The 19,122-nt window shown below is 37.5% G+C and overlaps 2 protein-coding genes across 4 annotated transcripts in view; both read right to left on the reverse strand.

Annotated features, from left to right (window-relative positions):
- Positions 1 to 10,281, reverse strand: part of pkaap (A-kinase anchoring protein pkaap) — a 42,890-nt gene extending 32,609 nt beyond the window's left edge. Inside the window, exons 1-2 of the mRNA XM_022075999.2 lie at positions 9,795 to 10,281; positions 2,305 to 2,481 (exon numbers count right to left, since the gene is read on the reverse strand). Of these exons, the coding sequence (XP_021931691.1) occupies positions 2,305 to 2,481; positions 9,795 to 9,819 (202 nt within the window). The 5' untranslated portion in view covers positions 9,820 to 10,281. The remainder of the gene's footprint in view (positions 1 to 2,304; positions 2,482 to 9,794) is intronic.
- Positions 10,282 to 12,810: 2,529 nt separating this feature from the next.
- Positions 12,811 to 19,122, reverse strand: part of LOC110835608 (uncharacterized) — a 33,729-nt gene continuing 27,417 nt past the window's right edge. For 2 of the 3 annotated variants that reach the window (XM_087346874.1, XM_087346875.1), the window contains exons 11-13: positions 17,276 to 17,455; positions 14,003 to 14,113; positions 12,811 to 13,741 (exon numbers count right to left, since the gene is read on the reverse strand). In XM_087346874.1, the coding sequence (XP_087203000.1) occupies positions 13,323 to 13,741; positions 14,003 to 14,113; positions 17,276 to 17,455 (710 nt within the window). In that variant the 3' untranslated portion in view covers positions 12,811 to 13,322. The remainder of the gene's footprint in view (positions 13,742 to 14,002; positions 14,114 to 17,275; positions 17,456 to 19,122) is intronic. The other variant, XM_022075982.2, reaches the window with a different exon arrangement.

Raw genomic sequence — 19,122 nt, forward strand, 5'->3', positions numbered from 1 at the left:
CGCTATATTGCTTCAGTAAATTCATCACAGAGTACAGGGACTGACTAAGTGTAATGCCACCATCACTGTTAAAGTTTCTGGGGTAAAGTCTGATCTCAATGGCTTCCTTTATCATACAATCCATGTATCCTGTCACCTTGTCCAGGTTGGAGATGTGACTGAAGTTGATATGCTATGCCCAGCTTCTCTGGCTTGCCCAGACGTGTATGTATCATATGTTCCTTGCATCTGGCCTCGATGGTTCTGCCAGTATGTCCCGCATAGTCTATGTCATACTCACAGGGTACACAGTATACCACTGAGAATTTTAGACCCAGATTGTCTTTTATTAATCTAAGCAAATTAATATTTCTCTTTACCAGGATATGGATGGTTTGCATGTCATCCCAGTGATACCATGGTCAAGAGTGATCAACACTCAGCTCACAATAATAGTCTCACCATTGTACTGTGCAGTCGTCCCATGCCAGTAAGACATCGGCAAGAAAGGGTAAGTAAAATAAACTTCAAGTTGCACAAATATTGTAACACGGTCCTTGGTGTTTGTGGTAACTGGACCTACACTGCAACCAGGGCTTATGCACAAAAGTATCCAGCATGCCACCATCCAGATAGTAATGTGTTTCGCTGGCTGGACAAGACGGATGAGGGTGACTGGCAAGGGTCAATTACACTCTCTCTTGATACCAGCACTTGAAGAGATGGTTATGGTTATAGTGACACAGAATCCATGTTGTAGTACACATGGAAATGCCCCAGAATTGGGTGTTGTACATTGGGCTGTCTAAGTAATCTTCCATGATGAAGACCTGTATCTATACCACCACTCTTGGGTTCAAGGTGATTATCATTATTGCTTTTATGAGAACATGAATGTGATTCAGTCATTTTGGAGCATGTTGGATTTAGCAGCATTCACATGTGAAGGTGTCTTCAACAGTCAGAACAGCTTCTTGTGGGCACACATGATTGGGGCCATCATGTTCAGTGGAGCTTAGATGTGTTGGCTGCTATCATTAGTAATTGTGTGGTTAGACCATGCCTACTACTGGATTACCACAATGGCCCTGCTTATTGTGTATTCGTGCAGTAAAATCTACCAGTGCTGCTTGAAGATGTGCCACTGAAGCTCAACATGACATGTGGTTTTAACATGAAGAGGAACCAGCATATTTAAGTGCACAGACCCAACAGCACGTCTTCCTGATAAATGGCTAGGATTTGGCAGCCCTGCGAGACCACCAGAAATGAACCCTCTGGACTTCTTCCTTTGTGGACACCTGAAAGAAATTGTTTACATGGATCTGCCAACTAACACAGATGACTTGACAGCAAAGTTTGGTGAGCACTGACGAAGATATTATACAATGTGAGCAAGTTAGTATTCTATGATATGCAGCTGCATGTCAGCAAATGCATGGTGGACACTTTGAACACTTACTGCTAACTACTGCCCTCTTAGTTATGCATCTGCCATATTCTGTATCGACAAATATTATACGTTTCACAAGTGTTGTTTATCGTGACATGTATGAACGATGGATTCTTCTTATGTACAGTATTCTTTTGTATTAACTCACTTATTCATGAACGTCACCTGCAGTTTCTTTGTAGATATTCAACCCTCCATGTGTCTGCTTCTGTCTCTCGGTGTCACCACTAGTTTCGTTGCTACTTATGACTGGTGCAATTCTTACCCCATTTGAGAATTCCTTCTTACCATGATATCTCAATAATGATTCCTTCTAGAGAATTCTTCCTTTTAAACTTTAGTTTCCTTTGAATTTTTATACAAATTCCCATTGATGTTAAGAGTAATATTTACCACACTCTGTACCTATAATGTAATTAACAATATGACAAACCATTTTTGATCATAAAATTTTGGAAATAACTGAAAATACTGTTTATCTCTTTGACGGGTAATGTTTATAATATCCATTAAACAGATTACTGGAACCATATGGAGATGTGTGTCTGATTTAACAGACATACAACAGGGCACACCTGGCCACTTCCAGCCACCTGCTTCAAAAGTACATGAAGGGCAGATGCAGAAGTTCTCACAAACAACACAGTATTACATAAACATGGACAAAGTAAGTCTTATTTTGGATATCCCTGATAATTTTGGTACAATAATATAAACTGTTTTTAACAAAGTAAAGTTTGTAATGGAATGATAAGTATGATGAATTAGCACTGAATAAAACATTCGTATTATGTGGAAAATAGGCATCATAGTAAGACATGTTTTGATTTGTGTTGAATGTTATTAACACCTAAATAATTAACAAAAAATACCTTCAGTACAAAGATCCTCTTCTTGGAAGCGTGAAAGAGGTCCAACAGGACCTGATTTCAATCCATCACTGGAAGCTGTAGATTCATCAGTGTTTGACAAGGGCACAGCAGTCTGAAACTTGGGCAATTTAGCAGGTGAAGCTGCAGACGGGGAGCCGCTTCCTTTACCTTTTTGTCCTGTGTATTGAGAAACAGGCAATCATATTGTGTGAGAAATATACTTAACAGAACTTTTATACCATCAATGAACTAAAGAAGCGTCTAAGTGAATATATATATATATATATATATATATATATATATATATATATATATATAAAACATACAAGAAGTATTAAGGAACAAAGAAGACATAAAATCTGAATCCAGGATAATAGGCAAAATCTGCAGGTTGAAACATCATAATAAAAAGTGATTAAATTGAGGATATAGTGTTCTGGTATGTGCTGAAGTTACACAAGATAACAGGATTCCCTTCAGGACATCAGAAATGAAGATGGCAAATAAATTACCAAAGGCTAGGTGAAGATTAAGGTAATGGAAGCTACACAAAACAGTGTCTGTACCCTGACACTTTTAGTGCCTGCAAGGACTTCCAGAAGCCTGTTCAAGGCACATGAACATAGCTATCTGGTGACATAAACAACAAACTAAAAATTGTATCATAGCTGAGCTTCAACAAAATAGGGAAACAGTGAGTAAAAATAGAAGAAGAGCATTTATGTGAATACAGAAAAGAATTGGACAAGGCTGATAAATAATACAGGGCACACAAAGGTGAGCATTCAAAGGTATCTTTTACTGCAGTGTAAAATTTCTGTGAAAATAATGTGTACTTTACACCCAGTAACTAAAAGTAATATCAATAAAATCTTCTCAGGCGATCAGCCGCATTCACATCAGAACCCTGATGATGGGGACAAAGATGGTTCCTGAAACGTCAGTTTTGTCTTTTAATTATATCTCATATAGTTCCAAAGTTATGATAAATATAGTAATTTAGAGCAAAATTTAAAGGGACACTAAGAAAGTATTACCCCAGGATGAACACAACCTCGGACTTTAAATCTCCGCGTTAAAGGGTTAACCATTTGACATGGCTGATCACCCGAGAAGGTTTTATTGAGTTACGTTGCTGCAAAAGCTTCAAATCATATAGAAGTAATATACTTCCAACATTTATTTTATTTCCACCCTGACTCAATATTTCAGAGTCCTCTTACTCAAAACTTATATATGCTTATTGTTCACAGTGCAGTTGATCACTGAACCACACAGTGAATATGGGGCCCGATATCCAACTACAGACCTGAGAAATCCCCTCAGCACAGACCAATGGTTCCTAGTACATGACAGAAGGTTTCATCATTGAAAGCAATGCGGGACAGGAAATCATCTTCAACAGAAATCTTTTCCATTATTTTAGCATAAAATGGAGTATGCTCAACAGTACTGTCTGGTTAAAGTTGTTGTAATATTTGGAGCACTTCAATTGCAAATATTTCATAACAATCTTCCATACCAGTGTCTGAGGAATGGCAAGTGCCCTTTTTGTACATCTTGTTGACTTTCAAGCACTGCACATGACTGTCTGCCACACTGTCCACAGTCATTTCAGAAACAGGTGAATGCCCTGGACACTTGTATTTGCACAAAAAGAAAACACTATGTGTGAACTGCTTGTATAAAGTATAAATGGATTGTATAATAGGTTGGTACAGCTCAACACTTTTCAAAACTTTTCCTGTACTGTCTTCACCGATTTGGTTTCATGAACAACATACAATTTGATTTCTGCAGTTGCATTACCATTTTCTCTACTGTGATAAAAAAGCATAGTTGCCCTTAGTGGACTAGTGGTTAGCATGATCGCCAATGGACCCAAGGTTCGCAGATTCAAAACCAGCCGAGGTCAATGGATTTTTAAGAGTGATAAAAATCCATACCACAACTTCCTTCGGACAGGAAGTAAAGTCGGTGGTCCCATGTTGTAGATTTATGGCGTGTAAAAGAACCTTATGAGCATGAACGAGATGTTTCATAAGCAAAATTCAGTGGCCATTTCTCGACCAAGTCTCTTCTGATTCACTACTAGATGGCTCTAGCAGACAATTCCAGATTGAGTAGAAATTGTGCAGATGCAGTGGGCTTGTCACTCACAACTCACAGATGCACACTTCAAAGACAAAGAAACCTCCCTCATGGGAGGAGACCAAGGCTCGACTTCAGGCCGTTGCACCATAGAAAGAAAGGATTCCAATGCGTCTAGTGGCTGGCAATGTGCAAATATTTGAAACCTTAAATTATGTCCCACAAACTTCATTACTGTCCCTAGCTTACCCTCCCTGAATAACTTTTTAAATTGTAAGGATCAATTAGAATAACTTCATATTTTCAACTACCAACTGACATTGGGTCATATTGCGAGAAAACAGTTTATGTTACAATTGCAGCCTTTAAGTCAGGGATGCATTCCATTGACAAACTCAGAAGAAACAATGTGAGCTTGCATTTAAATTATTTACAGAGCAAATCAAAAGAAGGTTCCAACATAATTAACAATACCCGAAGCATCCACAGATAATGCTCCACCTCCTACTATTTCAGATACACCACCGAGTTTGATATAGAACCTACTCATCCCTTTTTTGTTAAATAGAACAAAGTTATATGGTATTTAATTCTTAATCTTCTCATTTTGTGCCTTCTTGGTTGAGGTATACCACATTAAACTAAATTTATTTTATTAGATTATTAAACAACACAGTTTTTCTGCAATACATTTCAGGTTATTATATGTAAATTTATGACATTCACTGCAGTCACAAAAAAATTGTTTGGGGTAGACTGAAAATCATACTTGAGAGAATGTTTGAACACAGAACAGAGATGCTCATTACTTGTTGCTATTTCAGGTATTTAGCAGGCTTACAACATTAACTTCACACTTTGGAAAATTGTACACACACATACATAGGTAATAGAGAAACTATTCCTGCAATCAAGGGCTATAAAGGAAACCTCATCACAGATCCAATAGAAAAGGCCAACTCCCTAAACTCTTATTATGCGTCGTTATTCAGTTGTGAACGAAATAATCCGCTAATCCAATCAACAGATTCAGATAAAACGTTTACCATTAGTATCAATATCATAAGGAAATGACTATCAGCAATTGGGAGAAATAAATCCGTCGGACCAGATGGCATTACCGGGGAAATTTTAAAGTTAGGTGGGGAAGCAATGATTCCATACCTTGCGAGACTGCTGGAGATAATGATGAACAACAATTCTATCCCAGGGGACTGGAAGAAGGCTATAGTGGTTCCTATTTATAAAGGGGGAGATCAATCGGTAGTTGGGAACTATAGACCAGTCAGTTTAACCTCAGTGGTTTGCAAGCAAATGGAGCATGTTATAGCAGGTTATCTAAGGCAAGTCTGGGAAAGGAGTGAGTGGTTATATGAGGGTCAACATGGGTTTAGACCAGGGTACTCATGTGAAAGTCAAGTAGTCACGGTTTGTCAAGATGTTGCTGATTCATTGGACGAGGGAATCAGGATTGGTGCGGTTATAATAGATTTTTGAAAGGCATTCAATTTAGTGCCACACGACAGGCTGATTACAAAAATTTCTGCAACCAGTGTGGACTTGAGGGTAGTGGTATGGGTAATGGAATTTCTCTTAAGACATTCGCAAAGAGTAAGAGTGGACAGGCAACTATCACATGAAGTCAGGGTAACATCAGGAGTGCCGCAAGGGAGCGTTTCATTGATGTTTGTATAATATACAGGAAAATAATGGATAGTAGTGACACTGATAAGTTACAGACAGATTTGAATAGATTATGGGAATGGGCAGTAGAAAATGAAATGAAGATAAATCCAGGTAAAAGTAAAGCAGTCAGCTTCAATAGAGAAGGATAGGCTGAGGTATTTTTTTGGGGATCAATTAATTCCAGAGGCAAACAGCTTTAAGTACTTAGGAATACTTATTCGCAGTGATCTGAGCTGGGCAGATCATGTAAATTATACACCAATTAAAGCATGGAAGGCTCTCCATTTCATAATGCGTATACTCAAAAAGGGAAATAACAATACGAAACGTTTAGCTTATACGTCGCTAGTGAGACCGATACTTGAATATGGAGCTGTGTGTTGGGACCCATACAGGGAAGGGCAGGTAAGAGCCCTAAATCAGGTGCAGAAGAGAGCGGCTAAATTTGCAAATTATACGAACGATAGGGGATAGATTACTAAAGCTATGCTACCTGGGCAGGGACGATCATAGTCGGAAAATTTGGACTAGGAAACAAAGAACGGATGTTGGCAAATATTCCTTTGTAAATAGGACCATAAGAAGCTGGAACCAATTACCTACAGGCATGCTAGAGTCTTTCCCCTGTAAATTAGGCACCTTTAGAAAGAGAGTCAGAAAAGTAGTTACAAGCAAGGGGTTATTAAGTGGGGATTAGATGGTGATAAGAGAAGTGAAATGGCTTAGTCTCAAAGTGATGACGTGCTTTAGTTCTTTGGGATAAAAGTTTCATGTACTGAGGTCTGGCTTCATATTCTACTCTAAAGTATTGTGATTAATTAATGGACGTGTGTTTCTGAAATGTGTGTGTGTTTTTGTATTGTGTGTATGTGTGTCCATGTAAGGTGGAATGTTTTTGTAGGGGTGGATGTCTAGTTATGTGTGTAGGGTGTTCTATGGAGTGTACTTGTTTATATTATATGTATTTTGTTGTAATTGTGTAGTGTAAGGACCACTGCCACTGGGTGCAAACCCAATTGCAGTAAATAAATAATAATATATAATAATATTATAAATCATCGTTGCCGACAACTGGCATGTACTGACAGTAATAATATGTCCCACTTGCACCTGACATAATACAGTTCGTGGTATACATGGATACAAAGTTAGAAGAATTTACTTTGATTACTGGATGTGAATTCAACTTCATTTAAAGTTTTGCCTGGTTTCAGATTAGGAAAACACATAATGCCCTAGTCTGTAATAAGTTTCTTTGCTTTCCTATCATACAGTTAGAAACTTCCTGAACTTTCCAAATACTCCAACTATTAGGCGAAATAATTAACATTGTGACCTTCAAATTTTCTGAAGTTGTTAAATCTTGAAATTTGTCCTTTAACTGTTTAAAAATTTTAGCATCAGGTGATAGAAAAACTGCAACTGAACTGACATTTTCAGGAATGTTAAGAACTCTTCTTTTCACAGCTTTATCATTTCATTTTGCTTGTACTTCAAGCCAGTGCTAAAAGAGTATCTCCTATCTCGCTCCTCCTACTCCATAAAAGAATTTACCTCAACCAAAAATTTTCAGCTGTTATAAAGACATGTAAGCAACTGTGATTTTTGTGCCATATATGATTATTTTAGTGGTAATATTTCAGCTGACTGCAAATTACTGTCATAACTATGCAATTTATATCTGTATCAGAAAAAAATACTGTATTTGTGACATGATGTGTTCTATCTCTATGGCTTACACCTATGAAGGATCTACAGAATGTAAATAAATTTTATTCTGTTTTACTGCAGATATTGCATGACTCACACACATCAGCTAAATACTAAATGACACAAGCCAGGCATGTCTTGTCCTGCCCAACACACACAGCTAATTAAATTCTGTCCCAGCAGATGTACTGTTTGTTGTAACTAAATAACTAACTAGATGGCTTACAGAACCCTAAGGTTCATCATCGAATTCACCAATTCCCTCCACCAGACCCTGTACTGGACCAACAAAATCCAGTCTCCTTCAACTCCTCTCCCATAGATCCCCGAGATTATCCTCCCATCTATGTCTAGGTCTCCTCAGTGGCCTTCTCCCTTCAGGCTTCCCAACCAATACCTGGTGCACACCTCTTGTCCCATCCATGCATGCTACATGCCCCACCCATCTCATTCTTCTTGGCTTTTCCACCCTGACAATATTGGGGGGGGGGGGGGGAAAGTACAAATTTTTAAGCTCATCATTATGCAGTTTTCTCCATACCCCATCCCATTCTCTCCTAGGCCCAAATATCCTCCTCAACACCCTATTCTCAAACGCCTGCAATCTCAATAATTTTGCCTTTCAGATATTCCCCTTTTTTATTCTTAAAGGTTCTACTAGCTCCACATCTCATGTTACATAGATTATCCATATTTGTTTTGTTTGGGTCCTGTAACAAATGAGAGTTTGTTTGCTTCCTTACATCTATTCTTTTTGAACATTCTTCATCAAACCATGGTTTATTTTGCTTTCTCCTGCAGTATCCTAGTTTCTGTTTGCTGAAAATTTGATATAATTTCAGAAATTTTCCCACTCCCTGTTGACATCCACACGTTCATCATCTTTATTTGTCTCTGAAATTTGAAATCTATTCAAAATTTTGACTTGATAGTGTCCCTTTACTTCTCCCTCATTGATTTTTTTCAAATCAAATCTTCCTGTGTCAAAATTTTGCTTAGTTCGTCTACTTACAGACATCATTATAATAAATGATGATTAAAAGTATAAAATATGTTAAAATCAATACATATATTTATTTTTCCAGGCTATACACAAAACTTGTTTTAAAATAATGTTGTTAAAATTATTTATAACATTTACAATATAAATTGCATTATGTTATATTTTATGGCGCTTTTCTGTGTCGTATAATATTACATTTATCACAGCGCTTTTGATTTCGACGACATGTTTCGATGTTTACCACATCATCATCAGGCTTATCAATTCATATATTATTAAAAACTATTGTACATTTGTGCAAGACTGAAAATTAAAAATCTATAAACGCAATGCACAAATGTACAATAGTTTTTAATAATATATGAATTGATAAGCCTGATGATGATGTGGTAAACATCGAAACATGTCGTCGAAATCAAAAGCGCTGTGATAAATGTAATATTATACGACACAGAAAAGCGCCATAAAATATAACATAATGCAATTTATATTGTAAATGTTATAAATAATTTTAACAACATTATTTTAAAACAAGTTTTGTGTATAGACTGGAAAAATAAATATATGTATTGATATAACACAAACATGACGCAATTAAGATACAAAATGTTAAAATCACTTTATGTACAACACAATTCACCATTATAAACAGTATAATAATACAATCTTGGGAAACTTGATTTAGTAATAAAAGAAAATATTATCTTAACTATTTACAGAAATGTCTTCTAAGTCATTAATCATTTGCACCTACCTTCACGGATCCGTAAATGTAAACACAACTCTAAAAAAGAGATCGCAGTTTCCAAACGTACAAAATAACATGGTTTAGTAAGCAAACACTTCATTTTGTTAATCTACTATCAATTCATAGAAATTAAAGTAAGGTTAGGAAAAACACTCATCGTTAACATTCTAAATAATGAATGCTTATCCATAGCTCGAACATTATATAAACAATTATTATTACATTATCACCTTATCGACACCAAAAACTAACCAGATTTCTTCCAAAACTGAAGCATTTTTCATCTTATTAATATGACATTGACAGCCACAAGGACATCTTCTCCATATCTGGCCCTGGAATATGTACTGTAATAGCCAACAGAAAATAAGACAGCGCTGTCAGCAGCATATAAGTTTAATTCACATTATGAATATTTAAAGATTGTACTTTCCCACACTACTGATACGACAACTCATTAACCAGCACACCACATTGAAATTATTTAACTACAACTAAAATTGAGTATTATACAACATCTCGACCGCTGGGGCTCAGTGACGTCACGACCATTCTTCCAACCTACGTAGGTTGATAGGTTATCCATGGTTTCAGCATTTCTCGGAAGTTGTTAATCTATGTTCTCTTCCTGGATTCACAGCTACAGACATTTGAAAGCAGTCAGTAGCGAGTCACTGCTAAATTGGTATCCTTTATATGTGGTTAGCAGCTAGGCTCTCATGATTATTATTATTAGTAGCTTTCGCTCCACACTCGTGTGTCGTATGCAGTGATAATTTATGGGAATAGCAGTCAGAAGCCTACATAAATACGAGAGTTTAACGGGGGGAGGGGGACTGAAAAAACCAATGTATGACATTGCCATCAATGTCTCGAAGAGCATCACTTTGCTCTTTGTTAAGGCCGCCAGACTCGTTCAGAAACCCAAAGCAGTTCAGTTTCCCTCAGAGCCAATACAGTGGTTCGAAACAGCACGGTATCTCGCTGTAGCCCTTGATACTCAGCTTACCTGGTCGACACACGTCAGCCAGGTGGGAAGGAAGGCAGCTCTAAGATATGGTGTGCTTGGCCCCCTCGGTAACACGAGAAGTGGCCTTTTCTGCAGAAACGATAAGCAGCTCCGTCCTATGAAGGATTACGTGTCCAATCTGGAGGTCCGCTGCCTGGCAGCCAGGTCCCGATGTTGCAAATGTTACAATCCAAGTGCCTTCGCATTGCGATTAGTGCACCTTGATACGTAACAGGCACATTCACAAAGAATTTAGGATTCCAAACTTCATTGCCCACATCAGAGCACTGCCTTTCAATTCAAAGTAAGCTGATGGAGGGTACCGTTAGTTCGACAACTTTGAAGACACTTGTGCCAGGGGAAATTCAAAAGGGACAAGGCCCGCCTTCTCCAATCATCAGCTAAAGTATCCCCCTGTCGCAAGTCTCAGAGGCCATCAGCCAAAGTGATCCCAACACTTCTGAGTTCAACTCCCTGACACTCAACAAACCAAAGCTATGTTAAGATTTGAGGTTTTCACAGCAGTGAATATGAAGATTTCTGTCTTCTGGGTTGTTGCGCTGTGTAGTCTGGTCGATGTTAACCAACGTTTCAGAGGTCATACTGCCTCCGTCATCAGGGCGATGAATATGCCAATAGGGTGGGTGGGGCTACATTTATAGGAGCCACAGAGGGAAGGGCACCAATACTTTACGTTTACCGACAATGTAATCTATTTACTTACATAATCTAACTACTGTAGGCTTGCTTGAATTAAGAATTAATGACAATAATAATAATCTTTTGAAACCCACTCCCATGGTTGCATTACACCCCAGCCTCAATGAAATTTTAAATGTTCAGAATGTATTTTTTTAATTGAACTTATGGCATTAGCTCAACATATGATATCACTTATTTCTTGTAAAAAAGTCCGTCACAAGACACTGCTTTTTTGCTTTTATCTTGGAATTTGCCCATCCTCTTTCTAATTTTCGCCGCAATCCAAATAAAATTTCAACCACTCCTGGTTGATTATGAGCGAACGCATACCGTTCCAATTTCTGTTAACACTGTTTAACTCAGTTGCAAGTACAGTACTGACAAAGTTAAAACTGTACCAGCAATACCTACTGTAGTCCAGTGAAGGGTTCAACAAAAGAATAATTATACACTTTCACTGCATTCCAATGATGTGTTCAATGTCTCACACCCTCAACCATAAGCTAATCCTCAGGTAGAAGGCATTCATCAGTCAGAAATTCAAAACAATAAAATACTATGTAAGATTTGAGGTTTTCACAGCGGTGAGTATGAAGATTTCCGTCTTCTGGGTTGTTGCGCTGTGTAGTCTGGTCGATGTTAACCAACGTGATAGTGGGGAACCCATAGACACCCCATCGGTCTGTTCGTAGAATTGGCCACCAAACTTGAAGTACGATGATGTTAATACAAGGTGGCATGCTCCCATTGGCTTGGGGCAGGCTACACCTTTCACTTTCTGGCCCTATGAACCTAGCACCTCACACCCTATTGGCATATTCATTGCCCTGATGACGGAGGCAGTATGACCTCTGAAACGTTGGTGAACATCAACCAGACTACACAGCGCAACAACGCAGAAGACACCTATCTTCAATAAAATACTAACTGTAAATGTTTCCCATAAAAGCATTGAAGCTAAGTGCATGCATGCACGCACCTGTCCAACTTACAACACAAGGGGTGACCAAGTTCCAGGATACAGCGGTGTCCAAGATATAGGGTATTGTGGATATGTAAAATTATAGGATATTTTCGCCAGTTCCAATTAAAAGTGTCTAATATAGAAGGGTGTCCAGCTTGAGGGATTTTACTGTACTTACTCTCCAGTTTTTGTGGAGGTAAATGCTGGTCTGTGAACCTTTACAAAGTAGTACTAGTATGCTCTGTATGCAGGCAAACCACTAGTCAGGATCAATGTAAAATGTGTGTCAACCCAGTTCTAAACTGGAAATACTTAAATTATATGATGTTAGAAAATCAGTACAGTAATACTGTATTAGTCCTATAATTCTCCATCTTATGTATATTTTGCACCACTCTTAATTTTAAGACAGCACTCTTGTATCTATAATTCTCTCTCAGATAACATCCACATTCCTTTTCAGGAATAAGTTCATACAGTATAACTAATGACACAATGCCCAAGTGTGTGATTTATCTATGGAAACATATTAACGAAGTACACTATTGCAGTGTAGTGTATATAAGGCAATCAATAATTTAAATGCACAAAAGTCAAGGTATGAAAATACTGACAATTTATTATTCCTGTAATACAAAATTTTTATAACACAACTTCACTAGTTCCTTCAGTCCTCTGGGGAAAGAAAAAAAAATCAACACTTTTCACACACAATAATTTAAAACATTCCCCTAAGTCAGAAGAGGAGATAACTAGGAATGAAAAAGAAATTAAAATAGTAGCTATATCAGTGAATAGAGCAATTTCTTACAATTTTTTAAAGAAACTTATGATTATGGCTGTGAAAAATTACATCCACAACTTAAATTATGTGTCCAAACCTCACAGTACATAAAATCAGCTCTATATATAATGAATATGTATGGAATGAACACAGAATGTGTACACACAGTTGACACCAAGAAATACAGAAAGTTTAATGATAACATTTGCATATATATGTATATATCTCATTTCTTAACAAAAATAAAGACAGTCTTAATAATTATGGAAAGATTTGTACTTGGTGAACTTAACATCTTCAAGTGACACACAACACACACATTCAAATCAACAACAGAAATTTTCTAATTATCTCATTGTCATGGCTCTTTTCTCCCTCACTTCTAATAATACCTTTCAGTTTTTTAAAACTCCTGTAATCCTTCAAGAACCTTGCAGAATCAAACTTAAATTTTGGCCTACCCTTCCTTTTTGTATGTATAGTTTTAGTGTCACTGTCATGCATAAAACTGTTAAGTGTTTCCACGATGTGTAATGTCTGATATGTATCCATGTAAGCACGGAACATTATTGGCAACAACACTGGAACTACTGATGGCAGTGGAGAGTAAACTGCTTCTCCTTTGATGATCTCATTATCTTCTGTTCCGAAAGACTCCAAAAGAGCTTTAATATCAGGTGCAGTTGCTGCATCTAGCGCGTTCATACCTCTGTTGTTCTTGTCTTTTAACAAAGAGGAACCTAAATGGAAATAAGGCTTATAAACAGTTACAGGCACCACAGGCAATGAAGCAACAAGAATTGGAAAGAGGAAAAAGAAACAACATGTACTGTACTAAAAGTACCATATTACTTACCTGCAATAGAAGGTGGGAAAAGAGAACACATTTAACCAAGCAAGTCAAAAACCTTACAAACCAAAAACTTGGATCTGATCACTTCTAATTATAACTGAGAACTGCGAGATGAAATAGTTTTCTCCTGTAACAGGGCAAAACTTACCTCCATATTTAAGCAGCAATTTACATGATTCTAGCTGATTGCTCTCAGCTGCATCAATTAGTGGAGTAGTACCATCTTTACTTTGCGAACGCATATCTGTTCTGCAATAACCTGTTAAAACAGAGGAACTTCTTAGTACACACAAAGAACATAGTAAAATTTACAGCAAAAATTGTCTCAATTTGATACCTGAATGATTGCAATGTCATTTTTGATATATTCCAAATAATTATCATTGAATATTACAACCTCCTGAAACATGAAATTATACAGCACAAATCTTTCAGTGTAATTCTGGGAATCTTCAATGGAAAATGTTGAGCCTAAAAAGTTAGTATGTCATATAAATATTTTGCGACTCATCCCTCTAGCTACACTTTGTTCAAACCTCCTGGCTTCTGCCTGTCTCAGTAAAAGCGAATGAGTAATTAAAATTACGAAAAAGGAATAAAATCAATAAAAACAAATAGGCCCCTTGTGTTATTGAAAATCAAGACATTTGGCTTTAAAGATGGTTAATTTATTTTTACTTATCACCTGAAATGTTGATTTCTCTGTGACATTCCACAGGCATTCTTCACATTACATCACACACGTTTTCGTTGCACTAATCTGATCTTAGGTCATTTTTGACTCTTCAGTCATTCTTGAACTAATATCACCCCAGGTCATGCAGACTGGGTACACACAGAGGAACAATAACCTGCAGTTATGCAGGTTGAGTAACCCCACAGAAACAATGACCCCCCCTGGTCATGTATGTAGAGTACCCTCATAGGAACACCACCTGGGGACCCCTAGGTAATGCCCCATGTACCCAACCTAACAAACTTTTTAGACAACCCCTGGGTCTTTACTTTCCAGCCTCTTTCCCAGAATACTTGCTTGTTGATGCCTGGCCCCCATGACTGTTTGTCCAGGGGCTCTGCCCGATAGTTTGCCTCACCCCTGCCTTGGCCACAAGGTCTTGACATCACTGTTCTTCCACAATACTGGTTGCAATATTAGTGCAAGAATGACCCATAGTCACAACTTTTACCTTGGTTAAATTAATGCTACAGAGATGTCATATGGTCTGCAGAATGCCTGTGGAATGTCATTATACTCCAGTCATTCAAAAAAAGGAATTATTCGCTTCAGCTGTAACACATGTATAGAAGTGTGTGCGCACACACATGCACAGAGAGAGAGAATCAACTATTCAGATGATAAAATGAAAATAAATGAACCATCATTAAAACCAAAGTCTAGATTTTCAAATAACTTAATGGACCCATTTGTTTTGACTGATTTAATATTTTTAAACCCCTCCCATTACATAATTTCAGTTACACTTCTCAGCAAATAAACAAATAAATTACAACAGTGTCAGAAAGGGTGGAATATTCATGGCAATCCCCCAATCTAACCACTAGATATTCTAAGGATTAGAACATAGAAACATGAGAGGAGCTGTGGTATGAGAATGAATTTGCTAGTGTGGCTGTTCCATGGCTGAGGAAGTTAGCTTCCAGCTTCTCACAGTGAACGCCCAGTTTTGCATTCAGGACAGTCCATGGTTTTCATCTGAGTCCTCTGAGTTATCCCACAGCTGCTTTATATTTACTCATATATCAGCTACAATCACCCCATAACAACAATAACAATGGTTGATTCACCAAAGTGTGTCAAGCACTTGTCATTGGCACATTCTGAACTTTAGTAACAACTTACTGCAATGGATTATGACTGTGCTTTACTGTGCATATATTTTATGGACACTGTATATTTGTGACTTAAGACATGTAGCGTACTGTAAATCCAAAGCTGTCAATTAGTATTAAATCACATGTTAAACTTTGTGAATTTTTAATGCACTTCCTTGAACTGCATGGGGTCAGTGTTGACTCACAATAATGATACTGGATCACATTACCACAACAGTGATCTTGGATACCACTGTTACATTTTTTATTAACTCTGAATAAGAGTGGTCTAAATGTACGTATCCTCTGAGCCATGGTTATCAACAAACCAACATGCTGTCACCACCCATGCTGTGGCATGAAGAATGTCTTTCGAATTTCAGTGTACTCCAAAGAAGACATCGTTCTACACTTGTTGGGCATTCTTCACTGTCTAGTATGAGCAATGAAGACCTTATAAGGCCTGTCCATATCTGTCTGTTGCATATTTTTGAGGAGTTAGAAAACTCACATAGCTTCCCTAAGGGCAAACCAAATGCAAGGGGCTGCACTCTGTAGTTCCCCCCATATAACAGGGGCTTCCATCCCAACTTTTAAATTGGTGGGGTTCTTCCCCCAGCCTTTGCCCCCATCAGCTTGCCTCACATTAGTACTTTCCTGTAGCTTCCCCCTCCCCCAGGCCTTGTCATTGAAGGGCTGGGAGCCCCTGGGCTTCTACCATCTCAGGTTAGATAGCCCAAGTCTCAGAATGACTCAGACTGCTCACAAAGGGTTTATGCCCCCTGGAGAACTTCCTGTTCCCAGACAGACTTTTAACCCTCTGTGCTTCACCAACCAGGCCTTAAGGCCTGGTTGGTAGCATACTTGCTCCCTGACAGGCTCTACTGCCTGGGCTTCCTATCCTGTGCCTAGACCATTTGGCCTTCAAAATTCTTTGCCATGCCCTCACTGGGCTTAGACATTACACGGCTTCCACCATTACAGATTAGATCACCACTGGGACTGCCCACCATAGGCATATCGGGCCATGCCACTTTTGGGTTTTCCTCTGATCTTGCCCAAAACTCAGGTTAACACCTCAGCAGCTTTACAAACCTGGCCTTTCTTCAGCATTCTTGATCCCTGAGGCCATGCCCCCTGTGCTGCTGCTTCAGGGGCTTTGCCCCCCCCCCCCCCAATTTAATTACTCAAACAATGTGGTGGAGAAATGAATGTTGAAGCACATTGCTGCTTTCAAAAGAAACATAAAGAATTGTGTTATGTGCTAGACATGCCACACACTTCACAGGTTTGGCTGCTAAATGAAAGTATAGGTGCTCAATGGCTATACTTTGAATTTGGTGTTGTGTAATATCAAGTTTGCATAATCATTTGATGAAAATAAATCGATTAGGAAAAATTTCTGAACCAACCTTATAAAAGTATCTTAAAATTGTAAAGAGGCCGTGAATTGTTTGGTACTTCACTATAAGGCAACGAGAAGTATATATAATAGATGCTCTGTCTTGTACTCCTTTAATTAGTTCTTTATGCAACATGACTAACATTCTGTTATACCAAATTTCTTTCATTAGATAAAATTAACTACCTGGAAGTCCGTACTCCAGCAATTCATGGACACAATCCACAGCACCAAAATGAACTGCTTCATGAAGAGCTGTCCACCCAAAATTGTCTGCAGCATTGACATCAATGTTTGGATCTTCTAAGAGGAATTTAAGTTTACCTAATTTATTTCTTCGACAAACACGATGAAGGATTGTTTCTCCTAAAATTCAGAGAGAGAAGCTAGTAAATTACACTCTATAATCACATATTAGCCGCCACGGTGGTCTAGCGGTTAGAACGCTGGCCTTGTAACCCTGGGGTCTCGGGTTCGATTCCCGGCGGTGCCCGAATTTATAACTTGTGTTGGGCAAGGCCGTGGTCTAGGCAACACGGAGTTTTCCTCCGGGGCATCCCAACAATTACTCCATTCACACACAGAAGAAGGCAATGGCAAACCACTTCTGGATCATCTGCCAAGAACGTATATGAACAGGTCCCAGTCCGAGAAAAGGATGGAAGGATCCTGTTCATATGGACCTGTCGTCAGACAGAACACTAATAATAATAAATCACATATTCTACACAGACAATATAAAGATTCAGTAAAATTAGAGAAATTTTATTTCAGTACTGTACCCACTGACTTCTGTAAGCATTTTGTTAAGCTATTCAAAGGGAAAATGTAATGAAGTAAAATACACGAGTAATGCTATGCAGTATTAGGCTTACTTGGTCTGTAATGGGTATTCCAAAAAAAAATATTCATGTCTACATGAGACCTCATTTCTCCTATGAACTTATATTTGTTTTGCAGAACTCTGAAGGAACTCATTCTCCATATGTGTTCTTTACAATTACAGTTTCTTCTTGTATAAAATATTCTTTCTGGACTTCATCCATCATCTAGGTATATTAAGAAAATGCATATTTCAGAAGTGGTTTTACTTCCATATTCAGGTTACAAGGACAAAAGCCTGATATGTTGGACCCTCTGACTGCCCTAGACTCAAACCAGGATGGCAACATATAAATGCCACATGTAAAACTTGTTGATGGCAATTAGGGTTTATACAAAAACAAACTTTTGAAAAAACTGGTCTTCAAATTTTACAAAAAACAAACAAAAAAATAATTAAAACAGTAAAAATATTTATACTTATTTTAAAAAAATTCAGTTAATTTAATATTTATGGAACTACAAAAATATAACAAAATAAAATATACTCCATACAAAACCAAATAAAAAACTAAAATAACTAAAATCCGTAAAATATAAATTTTTATTTCATTTAGTATTTTTCTTCAGGAAATATGATTTCAAAAAACATAAAATGTCCACTGAACGATTACTTAATCTTGTTCTTATTCTAGATACAAAATTGCCTGAAATAGAAAATACTCTCTCCCTGGCTACTGAAATTGGTTTTATCGTTTTCAGGGCATCAAATAATAAATCTAAATTCTTTGTTATTTTATTGGTTGCCTCAAATACTGAAAACTCGGCCTTCAGTGTCTTTGGATTTGATATTATTTCTTCAGGTTCCTCAAGAAACCTATGAATTGATTTTTCCATGGCTTCTTTTAGAGCATTGCCCTGATTAATAGTTTCTCCTTCTCCGATATATTCGTCATCGGAATCTGTTTCCATACAAGAATTTGGATATAGTCTAGACAATATTTTTCCACATAACTTAATAATATCAAGTTTCGAAGCTAGTGGAAATACACTAGATTTCTTTGTTGAAATATTTTGTGGATTTTGCAAATATAGCAAAAGGGTTACCAATCCAACTTTTCTTCTTTCTTGAATTCGTACTTCTTAAGCATTTAATAATTTGGAACTAATTTCAGTCTTTAAATTTTTTAGTTCATTTAACAGAAATTTTT

The sequence above is a fragment of the Zootermopsis nevadensis genome, unplaced genomic scaffold (assembly GCF_977971745.1).
Source record: "Zootermopsis nevadensis isolate Lab colony 2312 unplaced genomic scaffold, Znev_1.0 Znev_ptg000011l, whole genome shotgun sequence".
Taxonomy (NCBI): domain Eukaryota; kingdom Metazoa; phylum Arthropoda; class Insecta; order Blattodea; family Termopsidae; genus Zootermopsis; species Zootermopsis nevadensis.